The sequence below is a fragment of the Podarcis liolepis genome, assembly GCF_965112155.1.
Source record: "Podarcis liolepis genome assembly, chromosome: 2".
In the NCBI taxonomy this organism is placed as follows: domain Eukaryota; kingdom Metazoa; phylum Chordata; class Lepidosauria; order Squamata; family Lacertidae; genus Podarcis; species Podarcis liolepis.
In genome coordinates this window covers 112756053-112773015 of record NC_139555.1, presented here as the reverse complement: position 1 = coordinate 112773015, position 16963 = coordinate 112756053, and the positions used below count along the sequence as shown (strand labels likewise).

The window sequence follows — 16963 nt, the reverse complement described above, 5'->3', positions numbered from 1 at the left end:
TTTTAAAGAGATAATCTTAATTGCATTATCCTTTTTTTGTAAACCGCTTTTGGAGGTTTTTCCCTATGACTGAGCCATATATAAAATTTTATGAAATAAAAAAATTATAAATACAGGAAGATTTCCTTCTCCCCCCCCCCCCCGCCCCCAATAAAAGCTCATAAAGATCCCATACAAAAATAATTTTTTAAAATCTTATTTCATATCCTGGTGGGCTCTCCTTCCTTGGAGGTTTTTAAGCAGAGGTGGGATGGCCATCTGTGACGAATGCTTTAGCTGAGATTCCTGCATCAAAGTGGGTTGGACTAGATGACCCCTGGGGTTCCCTCCCAACTCTAAAATTCTAACAATTCCTTACACGGAGGTTTTAGAGAGGGGACTCATGCAGCCACTTTGCACAGGGAGGGTCCCAGGTTCAAATCCCCGTGGGAGGCAGCTAGCTCTTATTTCCAATTCTTCCCACCCCAGACAGCATGGCAGGAAGGGCTTGGAAAGAAACGAGATTTCGGGGCGGGGTGCGTTTGTGTGTTTTAATTGCCCTTGGTCCGCCCCGCCCCTTTCCCCGATTGGACGGAGGAGCGCAGCCTGAGCCGTCCTGACCAATCCCAGGCGAGGCGCTTTCGAATTTTCAGAGGGACTAGCGCCTTTTAGCCTCCTGTTTTGGTTTGTCTCCCATTCGCAGCCTGGGAAAGCGGCGCTCGCTCTGCAAGCGGATAAGCTAAGGTGATGGTTTTGTGCAGAAGGGCTGTGAGAAGCGAAAGAGCCTTGGGGGGGGGGGGGTTGCAGGGTTTGGGTGGTCCGTTGTCCTGAGCAAACCGTGCAAGAAATTCAATCCTCCTCCTCTTTCGTAGAAATATTAGAAAGTATGTATTGTATTTGGTTGCATTTTCTATCCCGTTTTCCATCCAAGGAGCGCAAGGTGGCGCACGTGGTTCTCTTCCCGTTCAAAATTATGTGTAATTTATTAGTTTATTTCTGAATTCTTTTTTTTAAACACTGTGTTTTAAATGGCTGTGACCTGTCCCGAGGCCTGGGTAGGCAGCAAATCAAATACAGCCAGTAAAAAAAAAAAAATCTATATCTGGGTTGCTGTTCTTTTAATTTTAATTTACCTTAATTGCCTTCTGGATTTCAGCTGCTTCTCATCTACCGTTTATACTAGAGCCTGCTTTGATTAAGCGGTTCATAAATGCTATTAGAATGAAAAGTGACACACGTGGGTTTAGCAAAGGGGTGTGTAAGTGAGAGTGAGGGCTAAGCGTTTCAAAGTGCCAATTTTTAAAATGACCTCCCCCCCCCCCCAGCTTGAGTTTGCAACAGGGTGTGGTTAGCAGCCAAGAAAGCTTCAGCTTTCACGTTGGAGGCAAAACGAGGTAAGGTAACAGCCTTGCTGTTTCAATGTGTTAGCCCCACTCCGATTCAATATTAAATGCTGAACATGAAACGTATCAGCTATCAGCTCCCCTTTCCCATCTATGGTCCATTTGTGCCACAGCCCCATGTAAAGTTTTATTCTACAGTGGTACCTCGGGTTAAGAACTTAATTCGTTCTGGAGGTCCGTTCTTAACCTGAAACTGTTCTTAACCTGAAGCACCACTTTAGCTAATGGGGCCTCCCGCTGCTGCCGTCCGATTGCTGTTCTCATCCTGAAGCAAAGTTCTTAACTCGAGGTACTATATCTGGGTTAGCGGAGTCTGTAACCTGAAGCGTCTGTAACCCGAGGTACTACTGTACTTGAACTGTGCCCAGTAGTATGTGAAATGGTATTCAGACATCTTGTGAAGGCGTATCTTCTTCCTCAGGAGTTGCCTGCTCCTTGATTTTATTATTGTATTGTGTTTATATCACATTTTCTCGGAAGAGCTCAAGGTGGCGTTCAGCGTTTTCACCCACCCTCCTTTTTTCAGGGTTTTTTCAACAACCCTGTTAAGCTGAGAGTTGGAGACTGGCCCAAGGTCACCCAGCCAGCCTTCATGTCTGGTTGTTTGGGGATTTTAACACTGGTCTCCTGATTTTCTGTTTTTATAATGCTGTTTGTTTGCATTTTTTTTGTGTGTGTGAGAGAGATAATAAAAAAATTCCTTCCAGTAGCACCGTAAAGACCAACTAAGTTAGTTCTTGGTATGAGCTTTTGTGTGCATGCACACTTCTTCAGATACACACGAAAGCTCATACCAAGATACTGGAAGGAATTTTTTTATTTTGACTATGGCAGACCAACACGGCTACCTATCTGTGAGAGAGATAGGTAGTCTTTTAGTCTTTATTTGTTATTTTGTTACACCCCCTGGGAATTTTAAAGTGGTTTAGGCATGGATTTCGAATGAGATAAAATCTCAAAAGAATATAGTTCTTGAGCAAGTGCAGAGTAATAATGACTCTGAAGCTCCTCTTCCAAAATTGCAAGTACTGCTCTTCCTCCTCATAAGAAGAAAAGCACATTAAAAAGGTGGAAACAAGAGCCCTCTTTTGCCTTCAGCTTTGTTTAGCACAACAAAAGGACAAAAAGCCGAATGTGGGAGAGGAAACATTTTTTTAAAGAAACAGTTTGATTGGTAGAATTAAGTAGGAATGGAAAATTTAGTTTTTTCTCAGTGCACAACAGCCAAGCTCTACAGATTCCTCTTTCCAGTCCATCTTAAGGAGCAAGTCTGTACTTCCATAGGTGGTGGTTTGGGTGATGGTAAAGGAAGGGACGGATTATCCCATATAAAATAATCAGAGCAGCAGAGGAGTGAATGTAAAAGAACTGGAAAAATTAAAAAGAGGTGTGTGAAAGCAGTCCTATGGACCCAGGGGATCTCAGTGGGTCTCCCTGCCCCCATCTCCCACAGTTCTAGGCAGGGGAAGGCAGTGCGGTGTAGTGGTTAAGGCTAGGACCTGGGAGACCAGGCTTCAAATCCCTGCTCAGCCATTTTGTTGACAGGGTGACTGTGAGCCAGTCTCTGGTGGCCTTCCTCACAGGGTTGTTGTGAGGAAAGACCACGCATGCTGCCTTCAGCTCCGTGGGCGAAAGGTGTGATAAAGACAGGGCTTGTTTTTAGCCAGAACTGAGTTTCCGGCACCTCTCAGGTGGGCGCCATTGCCATCCTAAGAGCACAAGGAGGTATTCATGGTGAGTTCTGGCGCCTTTTTTTCCCCCTAGAAAAACAGCACCGGATAAAGATGTACAGTGGTACCTAGGGTTACATACGCTTCAGGTTAAATACACTTCAGGTTACAGACTCTGCTAACCCAGAAATAGTGCTTCAGGTTAAGAACTTTGCTTCACGATGAGAGCAGAAATTGTGCACCGGTGGCGCAGCGGGAGGCCCCATTCGCTAAAGTGGTGCTTCAGGTTAAGAACAGACCTCCGGAACAAATTAAGTACTTAACCCGAGTTACCACTGTACAGTGGTACCTCGTGTTACGGACAAGATCCGTTCTGGAGGCCCGTCCGTAACACGGAACTGACGCAAGCCGAAGCGCCACATTTCCGCATGCACACACGCAATTTAGCGCTTCTGCGCATGAGTGAGCAGCGAAACCCAGAAATAACCCATTCTGGCACTTCAGGTTGCTGCGGGACGCAACACAAAAACATGTAACCTGAAGCGGACGCAATATGAGTGTGACTGTACAGTGGTACCTCGGGTAAAGAACTTAATTTGTTCTATAGGTCTGTTCTTAACCTGAAACTTTTCTTAACCTGAGGTACCACTTTAGGTAATGGGGCCTCCTGCTGCCCCCCCTCCGCCTCACGATTTCTGTTCTCATCCTGAAGCAAAGTTCTTAACCCGAGGTACGATTTCTGGGTTAGCAGAGTCTGTAACCTGAAGCGTCTGTAACCTGAGGTACCACTGTAGTGATAAATAAACGAAGCACAGCCTCATTGGGTTGGACAAATTCATGGCGGACCGAACTATCAAGGATGACCATATCAGAGGAAATGCTCTGCTGAATAACAGGGGGAAGGGAGGGATGTTGTCCTCACGTCCTGCTCTCAGGCTTTTGGTTGGCCACTGTGAGAAAATATTGCAGGCCTTTGATGGGCCTTTGGCCTGATCCACAGAGCTCTTGCTAACCAAGCCTGTCCTTTTGCTTCAGAGGGAGGCAGCCATGGCAACCAGGAGTCCCACCAGCGCGTCATTCTACGATGAAGTAACCTGTCCCATCTGCCTGGACTACTTCGAAGACCCAGTGACTGTAGACTGCGGGCACAACTTCTGCCAAGCCTGCATCACCCAATATTTGGGCGAGTCCGACACAGACCCTTCCTGCCCGATGTGCAGAGAACGGGTTGAGGCAAATAACTTCAACCCAAACTGGCAACTGGCAAGCCTTGTGCTTATCAAGAAAATTCAGGAAGAAGGACAAGTCGAGGGAAAGGATGGGGTATGCAAGACGCACGGGGAGCCCCTGAAACTCTTCTGCATGGATGACAAAGTCCCCATCTGCGAGGTGTGCGACGGGTCGAACTTGCACAGAGGCCACAGCGTGTTTCCCACTGAAGAGGCTTCTCACCAGTATAAGGTAGGAAATGGCCATAGCAGGTGGGTGAGGAGCAGCGTTCGAAATTAGCCAGGCGCCAGGCGCATTTTGCACCTGGCTCCCGGCCACTTGCTGGGACGCGGGTGGTGCTGTGGGTTAAAACCACAGAGCCAAGGACTTGCCGATCAGAAGGTCAGCGGTTTGAATCCCCGTGACGGAGTGAGCTCCTGTTGCTCGGTCCCTGCTTCTGCCAACCTAGCAGTTCGAAAACACGTCAAAGTGCAAGTAGATAATTAGGTACCGCATGGTGGGAAGGCAAATGGTGTTTCTGTGCGCTCTGGTTTCCATCACGGTGTTCCGTTGCACCAGAAGTGGTTCAGTCCTGCTGGAAAGCTGTCTGTCGACAAACACCAACTCCCTTGGCCTGAAAGTGAGATGAGCTTTCTCCGGCAAGTCTTGCGCAAAAAGTTTTTGCAAAACTAGGAGCCGACACTGATTGAGTGCCGGAAAGCCCTATGCGAATGTCCAGTACTGTTATGGTTATCTCCATTTAGGCATAGTATTTAGTAATAATAAGTACTACTTTTGTTTCAAACCTTCTGGGTTTCCTGTTTTCAGTTGCTGTTTACTGTTCTGTTTTGCATTGGCTGGAGACGTTGGTATGTTGTTGTTTAGTCGTTTAGTCGTGTCCGACTCTTCGTGACCCCATGGACCAGGGCACGCCAGGCACTCCTGTCTTCCACTGCCTCCTGCAATTTGGTCAGACTCATGCTGGTAGCTTCGAGAACACTATCCAACCATCTCGTCCTCTGTCGTCCCCTTCTCCTTGTGCCCTCCATCTTTCCCAACATCAGGGTCTTTTCCAGGGAGTCTTCTCTTCTCATGAGGTGGCCAAAGTATTGGTATAAAGGTAAAGGGACCCCTGACCATTAGGTCCAGTCGTGACCGACTCTGGGGTTGTGGCGCTCATCTCACTTTATTGGCCGAGGGAGCCGGCGTACAGCTTCCGGGTCATGTGGCCAGCATGACTAAGCCGCTTCTGGCGAACCAGAGCAGCGCATGGAAACGCCGTTTACCTTCCCTCCAGAGCGGTACCTATTTATCTACTTGTACTTGATGTGCTTTCGAACTACTAGGTTGGCAGGAGCAGGGACCGAGCAATGGGAGCTCACCCCGTTGCAGGGATTCGAACCGCTGACCTTCTGATCGGCAAGTCCTAGGCTCTGTGGTTTAACCCACAGCACCACCCGTGTCCCATAAGTATTGGTATAGAAGGCGATAAAAGTAATAACGAAGCATGTGACCCCAAAGTTTCAACCTCTTATTGAAGTTCTTCCCATCTCTTCCCAAAATATTGCCACTTTGAGCAGGCTAGTCAGTGATGGGGACAAGAAGAAGAAGAAGATAAAAGCAGTGATACTTGATTGTCCTGGAATAAAAGGGGGGGCAGGCAGGGCAGGGAAGAATCTGTTGCCTTGAATCGGGCTTTATTTTCTAAGAAAATGACTGCTTAACGTCAGGTGGGTTGAACTCCTGACAGAGCTAAATGACTTTTCTCTTCTCTTCAGGAGAGAATTGGTGTCCTGGTGAAGTCTTTGAAGCAAGAGAGGAAAAGGCTTGTGGACCGGAAATTAGCTAAAGATCAGAAAAAGCAGAAATGTCTGGTAGGTTTATGTCATTACGGTGAGGAATCTGTGGGCCAGTATTGACAGATGGGCAGGGACCACCCACCTATCAATCAAATGACATCATGGCCGAGTGACTGATAAAGTCACCTGTGAAGGTCAACCTGCAGGACTGAGATGGGGACGGGTTTGCCTCTCCAGCACACCTCATGCAGACAATCTCTTGTCAGAGAGATTGTGGGTACGATATCAAGGCAAGGTGCCCCCCTTTTCTGTACCCGCAAGTTCTGAACAACCAGCTGTTTCGGTTTTTGTAATTTAGACCTGCCTGGCTTGGTGCCCTCAAGATTGTTAAAAAAAATATTATTAAGACTTTTCATAATGTGTTACACTAAAAAAACTTAACCTAAACAAAAATAAAACAGAAAAAGAAGAATACAAAATCCTCTCTCCATGGGCATAGCCAAGGGGGAGCGGGGGCCAGTTGCCCCCCCCCCAGACAGTAAAAATAAATACAAATCTGAAGTTCTGTCCTCCTAGCAAAAGCCTACCCACTCCCAAAAAATCATGGCTACTTCCATGCCTCTCTCACAGTCTTATCCTACTACGAAAGAGGTAAACTCTCCCAGCTGTCCCTTGGGAGCGTCTCTTCCCATCAGTCCCAACAAGGACAACCAATGACCAAGATGGTGGGATTTGTTGTTCAGCAATATCTGAAGGGCCCAAGGTTCCCTCACCTGATCCTCTCCCACCCTTTTGGGGGCCCCCCCAAAAATTAAATGGGGGAAAACTGGGTGTACATTTCCAAAATTATATTTCAGTTCAACAATTACTTTGATAAAATACATATTTTGTTATGTGCAAATGGCTTTAGAAACCTATGAGGTCCATAAATTACCATATAGCATATATTCAACACAAAACACAGCGACAGTTTGTTGTTGACAAAGGACAGCTGGACATATAAAGGGCCCCATTACCTTCAGTAGCTTGTTGTTGTTTAGTCATTTTGTCGTGTACGACTCTTCGGGACCCCATGGACCAGAGCACGCCAGGCACTCCTGTCTTCCACTGCCTCCCGCAGTTTGGTCAAACTCGTGCTGGTAGCTTCGAGAACACTGTCCAACCATCTCGTCCTCTGTCATCCTCTTCTCCTTGTGCCCTCCATCTTTCCCAGCATCAGGGTCTTTTCCAGGGAGTCTTCTCTTCTCATGAGGTGGCCAAAGTATTGGAGCCTCAGCTTCAGGATCTGTCCTTCCAGTGAGCACTCAGGGCTGATTTCCTTCAGAATGGAGAGGTTCGATCTTCTTGCAGTGGCTTAGGGACTCATCAAACCTAAATCTGGCCCTGTTCTTCTCCCTTATTTCTTCTTAATGTGTTTTCTCCCACTCCCAGGAACAGTTAGAAACGGAGAAGCAGAAGATCATGTCCGCCTTTGAGAAAATGCACGAGTACCTCATTCAGAAACAGCACCTCTGGCTAGACCAGCTGGAAGACCTGACCAAAGAGCTGGAGAGGAAGCAGGAAGAGAACCTCGCCAGAGTCTCTGAGGAGATTTCCCGGCTCAATGGGCTGATTGCAGACATGGGAGGGAAGTGCCGGCAGCCCCCGAGCGAATTCTTGCAGGTGAGACTTAGAATCATACACACACACACACAAAATGCATGTTTCAGGACCCTTGGAATGAAGGAGGCAGGATCCTAGGAACAGCCATTTGCTTTACACAGTCAAAGAAATCGGCACTAGGACAAGAGGAAGCCCTGTGTGTGTTTTGTCTGGGTAAAGGTAAAGGGACCCCCAACCATTAGGTCCAGTCGTGGCCGACTCTGGGGTTCCAGCGTTCATCTTGCTTTATTGGCCGAGGGAGCCGGCATACAGCTTCCGGGTCATGTGGCCAGCATGACTAAGCCGCTTCTGGCGAACCAGGGCAGCGCACGGAAACGATGTTTACCTTCCCGCCGGAGCGGTACCTATTGATCTACTTGCACTTTGACGTGTTTTCGAACTGCTAGGCTGGCAGGAGCTGGGACCGAGCAACGGGAGCTCACCCCGTGGCGGGGATTCAAACCGCTGACCTTCTGATCGGCAAGTCCTAGGCTCTGTGGTTTAACCCACAGCACCACCCGCGTCCCTTTTGTCTGTGTAGCTGAGATCTATTTCTCTCTTTCTTTCAGGACATTAGCAATGTCATCAGTAGGTATGTAGCTCCTCTTTTTGTGTCCTTTGCTCTTTGCATGGACGAGTTTCGGTCACACTGGGGGTGTTCCTGCAAACAAATGACGCTGTGTTCCTTCACTGTGTGTGGTTCACACTGTTGTCTGTCTGTCTCTCTTAATTTTGAGTTGGTGCTGCCCTACTATTTTAAAAAAACAAGCATAAATGGATCTCTGTAAAATATAGTTCTAACATCCCTTAGATGCACTCAACTGCTGCAAGCAGTTTTCTTCGTAGGGATAATATGGAAGATTGTGGCTTTCTTATTTCCTCTGCAATGTGAGAGCTGTCTACCTGCTTTGGGGGTTTCATGGAGGATAGGTTTGTCAACGACAAAAGGATACTGGGCCAGATACAATCTGGGCCTGATCCAGCTTTGGGAGAGAAGCTCTTTTTTTATTACTATTTTACATTGTTTTATGTGACCCTCTTGGAAGTTTTTTTCTTTCATGATTAAGTGGTCTATAATTTTTGTTTTTACTAAAAAAATTAATGTTAAAATGTACAAGAGGTCTCAAGTTTTAAAACACCAGGCCCAGGCACTTGTTCAAGAGTGGTTCTTGAGTTAAAAGCCTTGTCCTTTAATGATACACGTTCACAGGAGAATGGCATTATTTTACTATTTTGTATTTCCTTCTAGGTGTGAAGAGAATTTAGTAGAGCCTGTGGTGGACCGTCATTCCTGCTTGGAAGCCCGTTTCAGAATCTCCATTCAGAAAACCACTGCTTTAGAGGAGGCCATGGAGAATTACAAAGGTACAGTTTGTTGTTGTCTGTGTGGCATTTACACTTTTGTTTTCTTCTTCTAATAGACTTGCAGCGGAGTTTCCTTTTAACTGAGTATCTTTATTATTTACAAACATGTACACTGGTTGGATACAAATAAAATAACACAATCCTTTCCTCTTCCACCCATCTGGCCAGAAACAACCCTTGTTGATCACATGCCCTTAGTAAAGGCACCTGTTGCTGGGTAGATTTTTCTGTTGCCAAGCAACCTGTTCAAGACCAATTCTCAAGTTCTTTCTAGAATATTCCAACACAGTTGATATTTGAAGGAAGGGAAATGGCTACAGGTGTTCTCAGAAAGCTCCAATTTCAGGCTGTCAACTTTTCCCTTTTCTTGCGAGGAATCCTATTCGGAATAAGGGAATTTCCCTTTAAAAAAGGGAAACGTTGACAGCTATGTTGCTCTGCAACGAATGTAATTTAAAAAGGGGGGGGGGGAGAGAATTCCCCTGCAAAGTCCCTCTGTAGGTCTTCAAAAAAAGGCATTGTCTGCTTCTATTTCTCCTTCACACAATATATATTCCAGCTACGGAATTTGCCACCACAACATGTAAGGCTGCTGTCTTAGATGAGTTTACAAAAGGCTCTTGGGGGCTACAAATCATAATAGCTGCAAGTCCTGTGAAGGTCCTGAAGTGTAGGTGAGTTCCCACAAGGCAAGACACAGTGAATAACAGCAAGAACCTTTATTGAACTAACAGAACTGGACAACAGGGGCAAAGCAACTGCTTATATACCTTTCTGAAGGCATGGGCCACTCCCACCCCCAACGTGATTGGCTGTCTGAACTTCCAAGCTGCCAATCATGACTCAGCGTTTCATTTTTTTAAAAAAAAGATATTTATTGAAGGTTTTTAAGGTATAACAAAAAAATGAAAAAATAAACATACAAAATAAAAAACAGTTAAAAACATCCATTAATTTTCGATAACATAACCTTCTTACCCTTATTTCCCCGGACCTCCTCATACCTCCCTTCTTTGTATTCCAGTTCAATTTGTTAGTTCAGCAAATCCTTACCATTAAGCTTTTACCCATTTGTGAAACCTTATTATTTTCATATCTCTTAAAGCATTACAGCTGGAAACCACTTAGTTTCTATCCAACATCCTTCTAACATTCATTAATTTTACAGTATTTCTGCAAGTAGTCTTTAAATTTCTTCCAGTCTTCTTTCACCGACTCTTCTCCCTGGTCTCGGATTCTGCCAGTCATTTCTGCCAGTTCCATGTAGTCAATCACCTTCATCTGCCCATGACTCAGCGTTGCAGGGCCAGTGGCAGAGGCCCAAATCCTGAAATGTCCTGTGATTGGATATCATGTATCGAATCAGAACACAGGGGCTCAGAATCCGTAGTCCAGACTCAAGCTCAGGCAAACACAGCCCACTGAATAAATAAAGGGTGATCCTTTGTGGCTTGCTCAGTAGGGCAGGTGGGCATGGTTGACCGAAAAGGCTTCACAGGTATAAATGGGCAGACACAGCACCACCATTGCTCTATCTCTGCCCCAGTTAGCAAAAAGTCTCTGAGTGCACCGGCACAAATGGAAAATGCCTCCTCTTCCTGCTTTGGGAATCCTCCCCTCACTTTCACCTCCGTATGTCGTTGGACTCGATTACAGGCTTTAAGAATAAAGTGTTATTCCAAACAGCATGATCTCAATTTAAATGCTGACTCCCTAGGGTTTTCTGCGCCATGAGAGAGCTGGTTTTTGTTGGTGTTGTTCATGAAATCACCTTCAAAATAAAATTTATATACTGCCCTATACCTGCAGGGAGGTTCACAAGATAAAATTACAATAGAAAAACACAAAATACATAAAATATAAACAAAAGTGGCTGGATAATACCCCCCCCAAACACACACACACACAGAGTGTTAAAACAATTTTTAAAAACGTAATTACAAAGCAGTTTAAAAGAATGTAAGCAGTACTCTCTGCTGGGTGGTAAGCAGTCCTTTTGTAGTCTAGATTCAGGTAGGTAACCGTGTTGGTCTGATGCAGTAGAAATAATAATAATAATAATAATATAATACAGTGGTACCTCAGGTTACATACGCTTCAGGTTACATATGCTTCAGGCTACAGACTCCGCTAACCCAGAAATAGTGCTTCAGGTTAAGAACTTTGCTTCAGGATGAGAACAGAAATCGGGCTCCGGCGGCACAGCAGCAGCAGTAGGCCCCATTAGCTAAAGTGGTGCTTCAGGTTAAGAACAGTTTCAGGTTAAGAACGGACCTCCGGAACGAATTAAGTACTTAACCTGAGGTACCACTGTAATAATGAATTGTCCAGTAGCACCTTAGAGACCAACTAAGTTTGTTCTTGGTATGAGCTTTCGTGTGCATGCAAAATACCAAAAGCAGATACGAAAGCTTATACCAAGAACAAACTTAGTTGGTCTCTAAGGTGCGACTGGACAATTTATTTTATTTTTAATATATATTTCTTTTGTAGTCTGTCAGGCCCCACTCTAGGCCTGGGGAAGAGAGGCAGGAACAGGACCCTCAACCTCTCTGCAGATGTTCCTTCCTTGCCCATGGCCATTTTCTTTATGTTTTAGGGTCTGAGCAATTTCCCTCTCCTTCACAGATTCTCTGGAGCGAGCTCTGGACGCAAACAACTTGGAGGAAGCTGTCAACACAGGTAACTTCCCTGGCAAGACAGAGAGAGGGGACATTTTAACAGAAGGTGGTACTTAGGCGTTGGGGTCTAAGAGAGCCCCCTCTGCATAACCCAGGGGGCTACTTTTGCAATGAGGATGTACGGGAGATGGAATAGCATAGGATGAGGTGAACTGCCCTGAGTGTGAGATCAAATGGCACTCCGGCCACAAACTCACAAAATTGGTTGGGAAACCTGTGGCTGTTTGCTGTGCCTCCTTGCCTACATTCAGCTGAAGTTTTGGGGAAGAGTCTGGGGGTGATTCTGCAGCAGATGAAGATTATCCTTTGCATGGGAAGCTGTGTTGTACTGACTCCAACTACAGTTCTCGAATGGAGTCCGTTCCGTTCAAGATCCGAAAATGTTCAGAAACCAAGGCGCAGCTTCCGATTGGCTGCAGGAGCTTCTTGCACTCCGTCGGAAGCCATGTTGGACATTTGACTTTTTGGAACGTTTGCAAACTGGAACACTCACTTCCGGGTTTGTGGCGTTCGGGAGCCAAAACGTCCGAGTCACAAGGCGTTCAAGAACCAAGGTACCACTGTATTGGCCGATCCAGTTCAGTATGGTCTACAACCAGGGTTTCCCGAACTTGGGCCTCCAGCTGTTTTTGGACTGCAACTCCCATCATCCCTAGCTAGCAGGACCAGTGGTCAGGGATGATGGGAATTGTAGCTGGAGACCCATATTTGGGAAACCCCGGGCTCTCCCGGTATGCCCCATGGAGAGCCTCAAGGTCCATAAATAGCAACACCCTAGTGGTCCCGGGCCCTAAGGAGGTTAGATTAGCTTCAACCAGAGCCAGGGCCTTTTCAACACTGGCTCCGGCCTGGTGGAACGCTCTGCCTCATGAGACCAGGGCCCTGCAGGATCTGATTTCTTTCCGCAGGGCCTGTAAGACAGAGCTGTTCCGCCTGGCCTTTGGCTTGGAGCCAATTTGATTCCCTCCCTCTCTTTCTTTTTTCCTTTCCTTCTCCTCCTGCGATGAGGCTACATTTTAATATTTTAATGTTTCAATATTTTAATGTTGTATTTTAATTTTGTTTTTAAGTTGTATTCATTCAACTTGTTTTTATTATTGCTTGTTAGCCGCCCTGAGCCTGGCCTTGGCTGGGGAGGGCGGGGTATAAATAAAAATTATTATTATTATTATTATTACTCTGACTGGTAGGGACCTTCAGGCTTCTCAGGCATGGGTCTCTCCCAGCCTTACCTGGAGTTGCCCGGGATCTAACCTAGGACCTTCGACATTACCTGTTTAGGGAAGCTTTTAATGTTTGATGTATTACAGTGTTTTAATATTTTTTTGGAGGCTGCCCAGAATGGCTGGGGAAGCTCAGCCAGATGGGCGGGGTATAAATAAATTATTATTATTGTTGTTGTTGTTGTTGTTGTTGTTTATTATGCAAGGCATGCACCTCTACCGCTAAGCCACAGGCCTTCTTCCCTGAAGCCACTCAATCTTCCCTCTTTCCTACAGTGAATGTCGTTCTGGATCCAAACTCAGCACACCCCTATCTCGTTCTCACTCCGGACCGGAAGAGCGTGCAATGGGAACCATCGTGGAAGGAGAGGGAGTGGCGGAAGAAGAACGTTTCCCAGCATTTGGACAGATTTGACTGGGAGGTCTGTGTGCTCGGCCGCGAGAGGTTCATTTCGGGGACGCAATGGTGGACAGTGGAGGTCTTGGGAGAAGGAAGCTGGACTCTGGGGGTGGCGAGAGACTCGCTCGCGAGGAAAGGACCCTTCAACTTCAGCCCTGACGAGGGCATCTGGGCTCTGAGGAAGCCCTTTTGCGACACGTACCTGCCTCACGAAGTCTTGGCCTTAACTTTCCCCGAAACCACTCCGTTGATGTTGACAAAGGAGCCCAAGAAGATTCTGGTGGCCCTGGACTACCCGTTAGGCTGGGTGGGCTTCTTCGATGCCGATACCGACGAATTCATCTTTGCTTTCCACTCGGCGTCATTCGCTGGGGAGAGGATCAGGCCCTTTTTCCAGCTGCGGGAGAGGGGATTCACTCTGAAGTGCTGACTCTTGAGGGGGGGCCTCCTGTCACCCTGAAAAATCCCACCCAGAAAGATGGTGACACGCTAGAGCTTTATCTGTGACTATATTAGGGTGGCCATTTTAACTGGTTTTCAGGCAGGACTTCGTTTCCTGACCACAGCTTTTAGATTGTTTTCCCATCTGCTTTATTTGCATGTTTTCAAGAAGGCTTAGGGGCCCTCCGTGTCATTACTGTGTTTTGAAATAATGATTCCTTCTATCCTTTTTTATATATATATATAAAGAAGCTGCAGACAATCGAAAAATTTAGGGGTATTGATCCAGTACCTTTGACAGGGGGGGGGGAAATGAACGGATTTGAGAATTGCCCTCACTGTGCAAGTGTCGGGGGCAAACAGAAAATGTGAACTCTACCAGAAAACCTTTTCAAAAATTATTTTGGGGTAGAAAGCAGGTTTATTTTAGGATATTGCAGTTGGAAGAAGCGTCTTAACTGTGTTCACTAAGGGCTTTTGCATTTATTTCCCTGCGCTTTATTTCCACCATTCTTTCCCTCCATATGAAGGAATATATATATCTGTCCCTCAACAACTGCAAAGGGGCAAGTTTCCCCCTTGTAGCCATTCCACGCAGTTGGGTCCCCTCCATGACCAGGGGTTGTGATCGCAAAGAGTGGTCTGTACTTAAACAGCTGCTCATGCCTTACTCTCTCTTTCGGAAATGTCAGGGGGTGGGTTTGGGGTGCAATTTTGGGATGGGGCTCACGGTGCATGCCTCTGCTTCCCTTCTACATAAAGAGGCTTGTAGCTGCAAAGGGGAGGTCTCACTGGTGAGGAATACGTTTATTTTGGTGGGTAAAGGGCTTAGGTAGTCACATGACATTTTAGATCAGGTGACTGAATCTGAGAGCCGAGGCAGAAGTTTCCTGCAGGAGGGGAACCACTATAAAGAGTGGACAAGTGTGGTAGCGGAATGAGGTCAGAATTAGACAAGCTTAATTCCCATCTTTGCAAGACGTTTGAAGCTATATCATGATGCTTTGAATAGTCATGGCTTCTCCAAAAGAGTCCTGGGAAATGTATAGTTTATTAAGGGTGCTGAGAGTTGTAAAGAGCCCTCTATTTCCCTCGCAGAGCTAGACTTTCCCTGGGAATGGGGAATGATTGGAAACCACTCTGGAAATTGAGGCGTGTAGGGGTTTTCTAACAACTCTCAGCACCCGTAACAAACTACAGTTCCCAGGATTCATTGGGACTGTTCAAAGTGGCATGCTACAGCTTTAAATATTTAGTGTAGGTGGGCCCTTAGAGATTGGGACATACCCCTCAAGTGATTTGATTGCTAATAGGGAGAAATTCCCACTTTTAAAATTCTTCTTTTATTACCTTTGACACGATACTGATTTGGGAACATACAGCTCACACTTTCCTCGTAAAAGTGTCGTTACTTCTGTTTTTAGGGGTTTTTTAGCCATCATTTGTGTGCTTTTAAAAGGATTATGTAACAGAGAGAATAAAGTTACTTTTTTTGAAATTTTCATTGCTTCAGCTGGCTATGTGTGTCCCCCCCCCAAAAAAAAACCCCTGCAGGTGTTCATAACATTTTAAAATACTTGCAATTTGAATGCTAGCAGCTTGAATTAAACACTTCTGTCCTGTCATTCTGCACTCTTACGATATTGCATCCCTGATTTTAAACACACACACGAACACACAAAAGCAAGCAGCGAAAACACACCAGTTCCACTTTAAAAACTGAAGCAAAATATTCCCCATAGGCATGTTTGAGAAAACAACCAACACAAAACAGCTGTTCTCAACTTTTGGGCCTTAAAGCACTCTCTAAAGAAGAGGTGGCGAATCCGTTGACCCTCAGGATAATAGAGTTTTATAAGCAGCGGTTGGATGACCATCTGACATGGATGCCTTAGCTGAGATCTCTGCATTTCAGGGGGTTGGGCTTGATGACCCTCAGGGTCCCTTGCAAATGTATGATTCTATGATCCTTGCAGATCCTGCCATCTTCCATTCTGTCGACGTGGAGTAGCATAGACCTTGCTGAGACAGGTGTGTGAACACCTGACCATGAACCTGTTTACTAGCAAGCAGGGCATCACTCGCAAACAAAAACTCTTCTGAGAAACGAAGCTGGTGGAGGCGAGACGACATAGAACATCCCGGGCAAGATTTGGAGATATCACTAATCCTCTCCAAGGTTGCAGAAAAGGCCTTGATTCCTTCTCAGTTCTCCTCCCAGGCCAAATCAAGCACTCAGTTGCCTGCCAAAGCCTTGAGCTCCGTTGACCTGCGTGCAGACTGGTTACGCTTTTAGATATCATAGTAGAGTTGGAAGGCACCCAGTGGTCATCTGATCCAACCCCCCGCCACAAGGCAGGAATCCAAGCTAAAGCATCAGTGACAGATAGCCCTCCAAACTCTGCTTAAAAACCTCCAAGGAAGGAGAGCCTAACGCCTCACGAGGGAGTCCGTTCCACTGTTGAACAGCTCTTACTGCCAGAAAGTTTTTCCCCATATGTTTACAGTGGAACCTCGTGTTAAGTGCTGTTTTTTTCGCACCTTTTCCCCTTCAAAAATTAAGGGGAAATGTGTGTGCGTCCTATGGAGCGAATGCAGGCTCCCTGGCTTCAGCGATAGCAACACAAAGCCCCCGAAGCCTGCGCTCTGGAGGGTTCGCGTTGCTTCCGTTGAAGCCAGGAGAGTCTGGTCTTTGAGGCTGGCGGTGGGGGAAAGCAGCGCTTCCCCCCACTGCCAGCCCCACAGGCTCGGGGGGCATTGGGAAGGCGCACAGCGCCTTCGCGCTACTCCCCGACCTGGTTGTGAGGCTGGCGGTGGGGGAAAGCAGTGCTTCCCCCCACCGCCAGCCCCACAGGCTCGGTCGAAAAGCCCGCAGGAGCTACGCGCTCTTTAAAAGGTCCGCGGCTCCTGTGGGCTTTTGCAGGAGATGGGGGAATTCCCCCACCTCCCGCAAAAGCCGCACGCTCTTTAAAGGGTGCGCGGCTTCTGCGGGCTTTTCTACAAGGTGGGGGAATTCCCCCACCTCCTAGAAAAGCCCGCAGGAGCCGCGCAGCCTTTAAAGAGCGTGCTGCTCTTGGGGGCTTTTCCCCAAGGAGGAAAAAGGGACTGACTGGCCGAGTCAGTCCCTTCTCCCTCCTGTGGGCTTTTGCGGG

At 46.6% G+C, this 16963-nt stretch overlaps 1 protein-coding gene across 3 annotated transcripts; it reads left to right on the top strand.

Moving 5' to 3' along the window:
- The first annotated feature begins 543 nt into the window (after nt 1-543).
- On the top strand, nt 544-15312 carry LOC310701915 (tripartite motif-containing protein 10-like). Of its 3 annotated transcripts, none has more exons than XM_083493435.1 (7): nt 544-723; nt 4088-4513; nt 6040-6135; nt 7492-7722; nt 8951-9066; nt 11695-11748; nt 13247-15312. In XM_083493435.1, exons 2-5 carry the CDS (start codon nt 4100-4102, stop codon nt 8954-8956), a joined length of 747 nt encoding a protein of 248 aa, XP_083349561.1. In that variant the 5' UTR covers nt 544-723; nt 4088-4099; the 3' UTR covers nt 8957-9066; nt 11695-11748; nt 13247-15312. The 3 variants fall into 3 exon arrangements, with proteins under 3 accessions (XP_083349561.1, XP_083349563.1, XP_083349562.1); XM_083493437.1 differs by lacking the exon at nt 544-723 and adding an exon at nt 815-863; XM_083493436.1 differs by lacking the exon at nt 544-723 and adding an exon at nt 1305-1373.
- Nucleotides 15313-16963: the final 1651 nt, after the last annotated feature.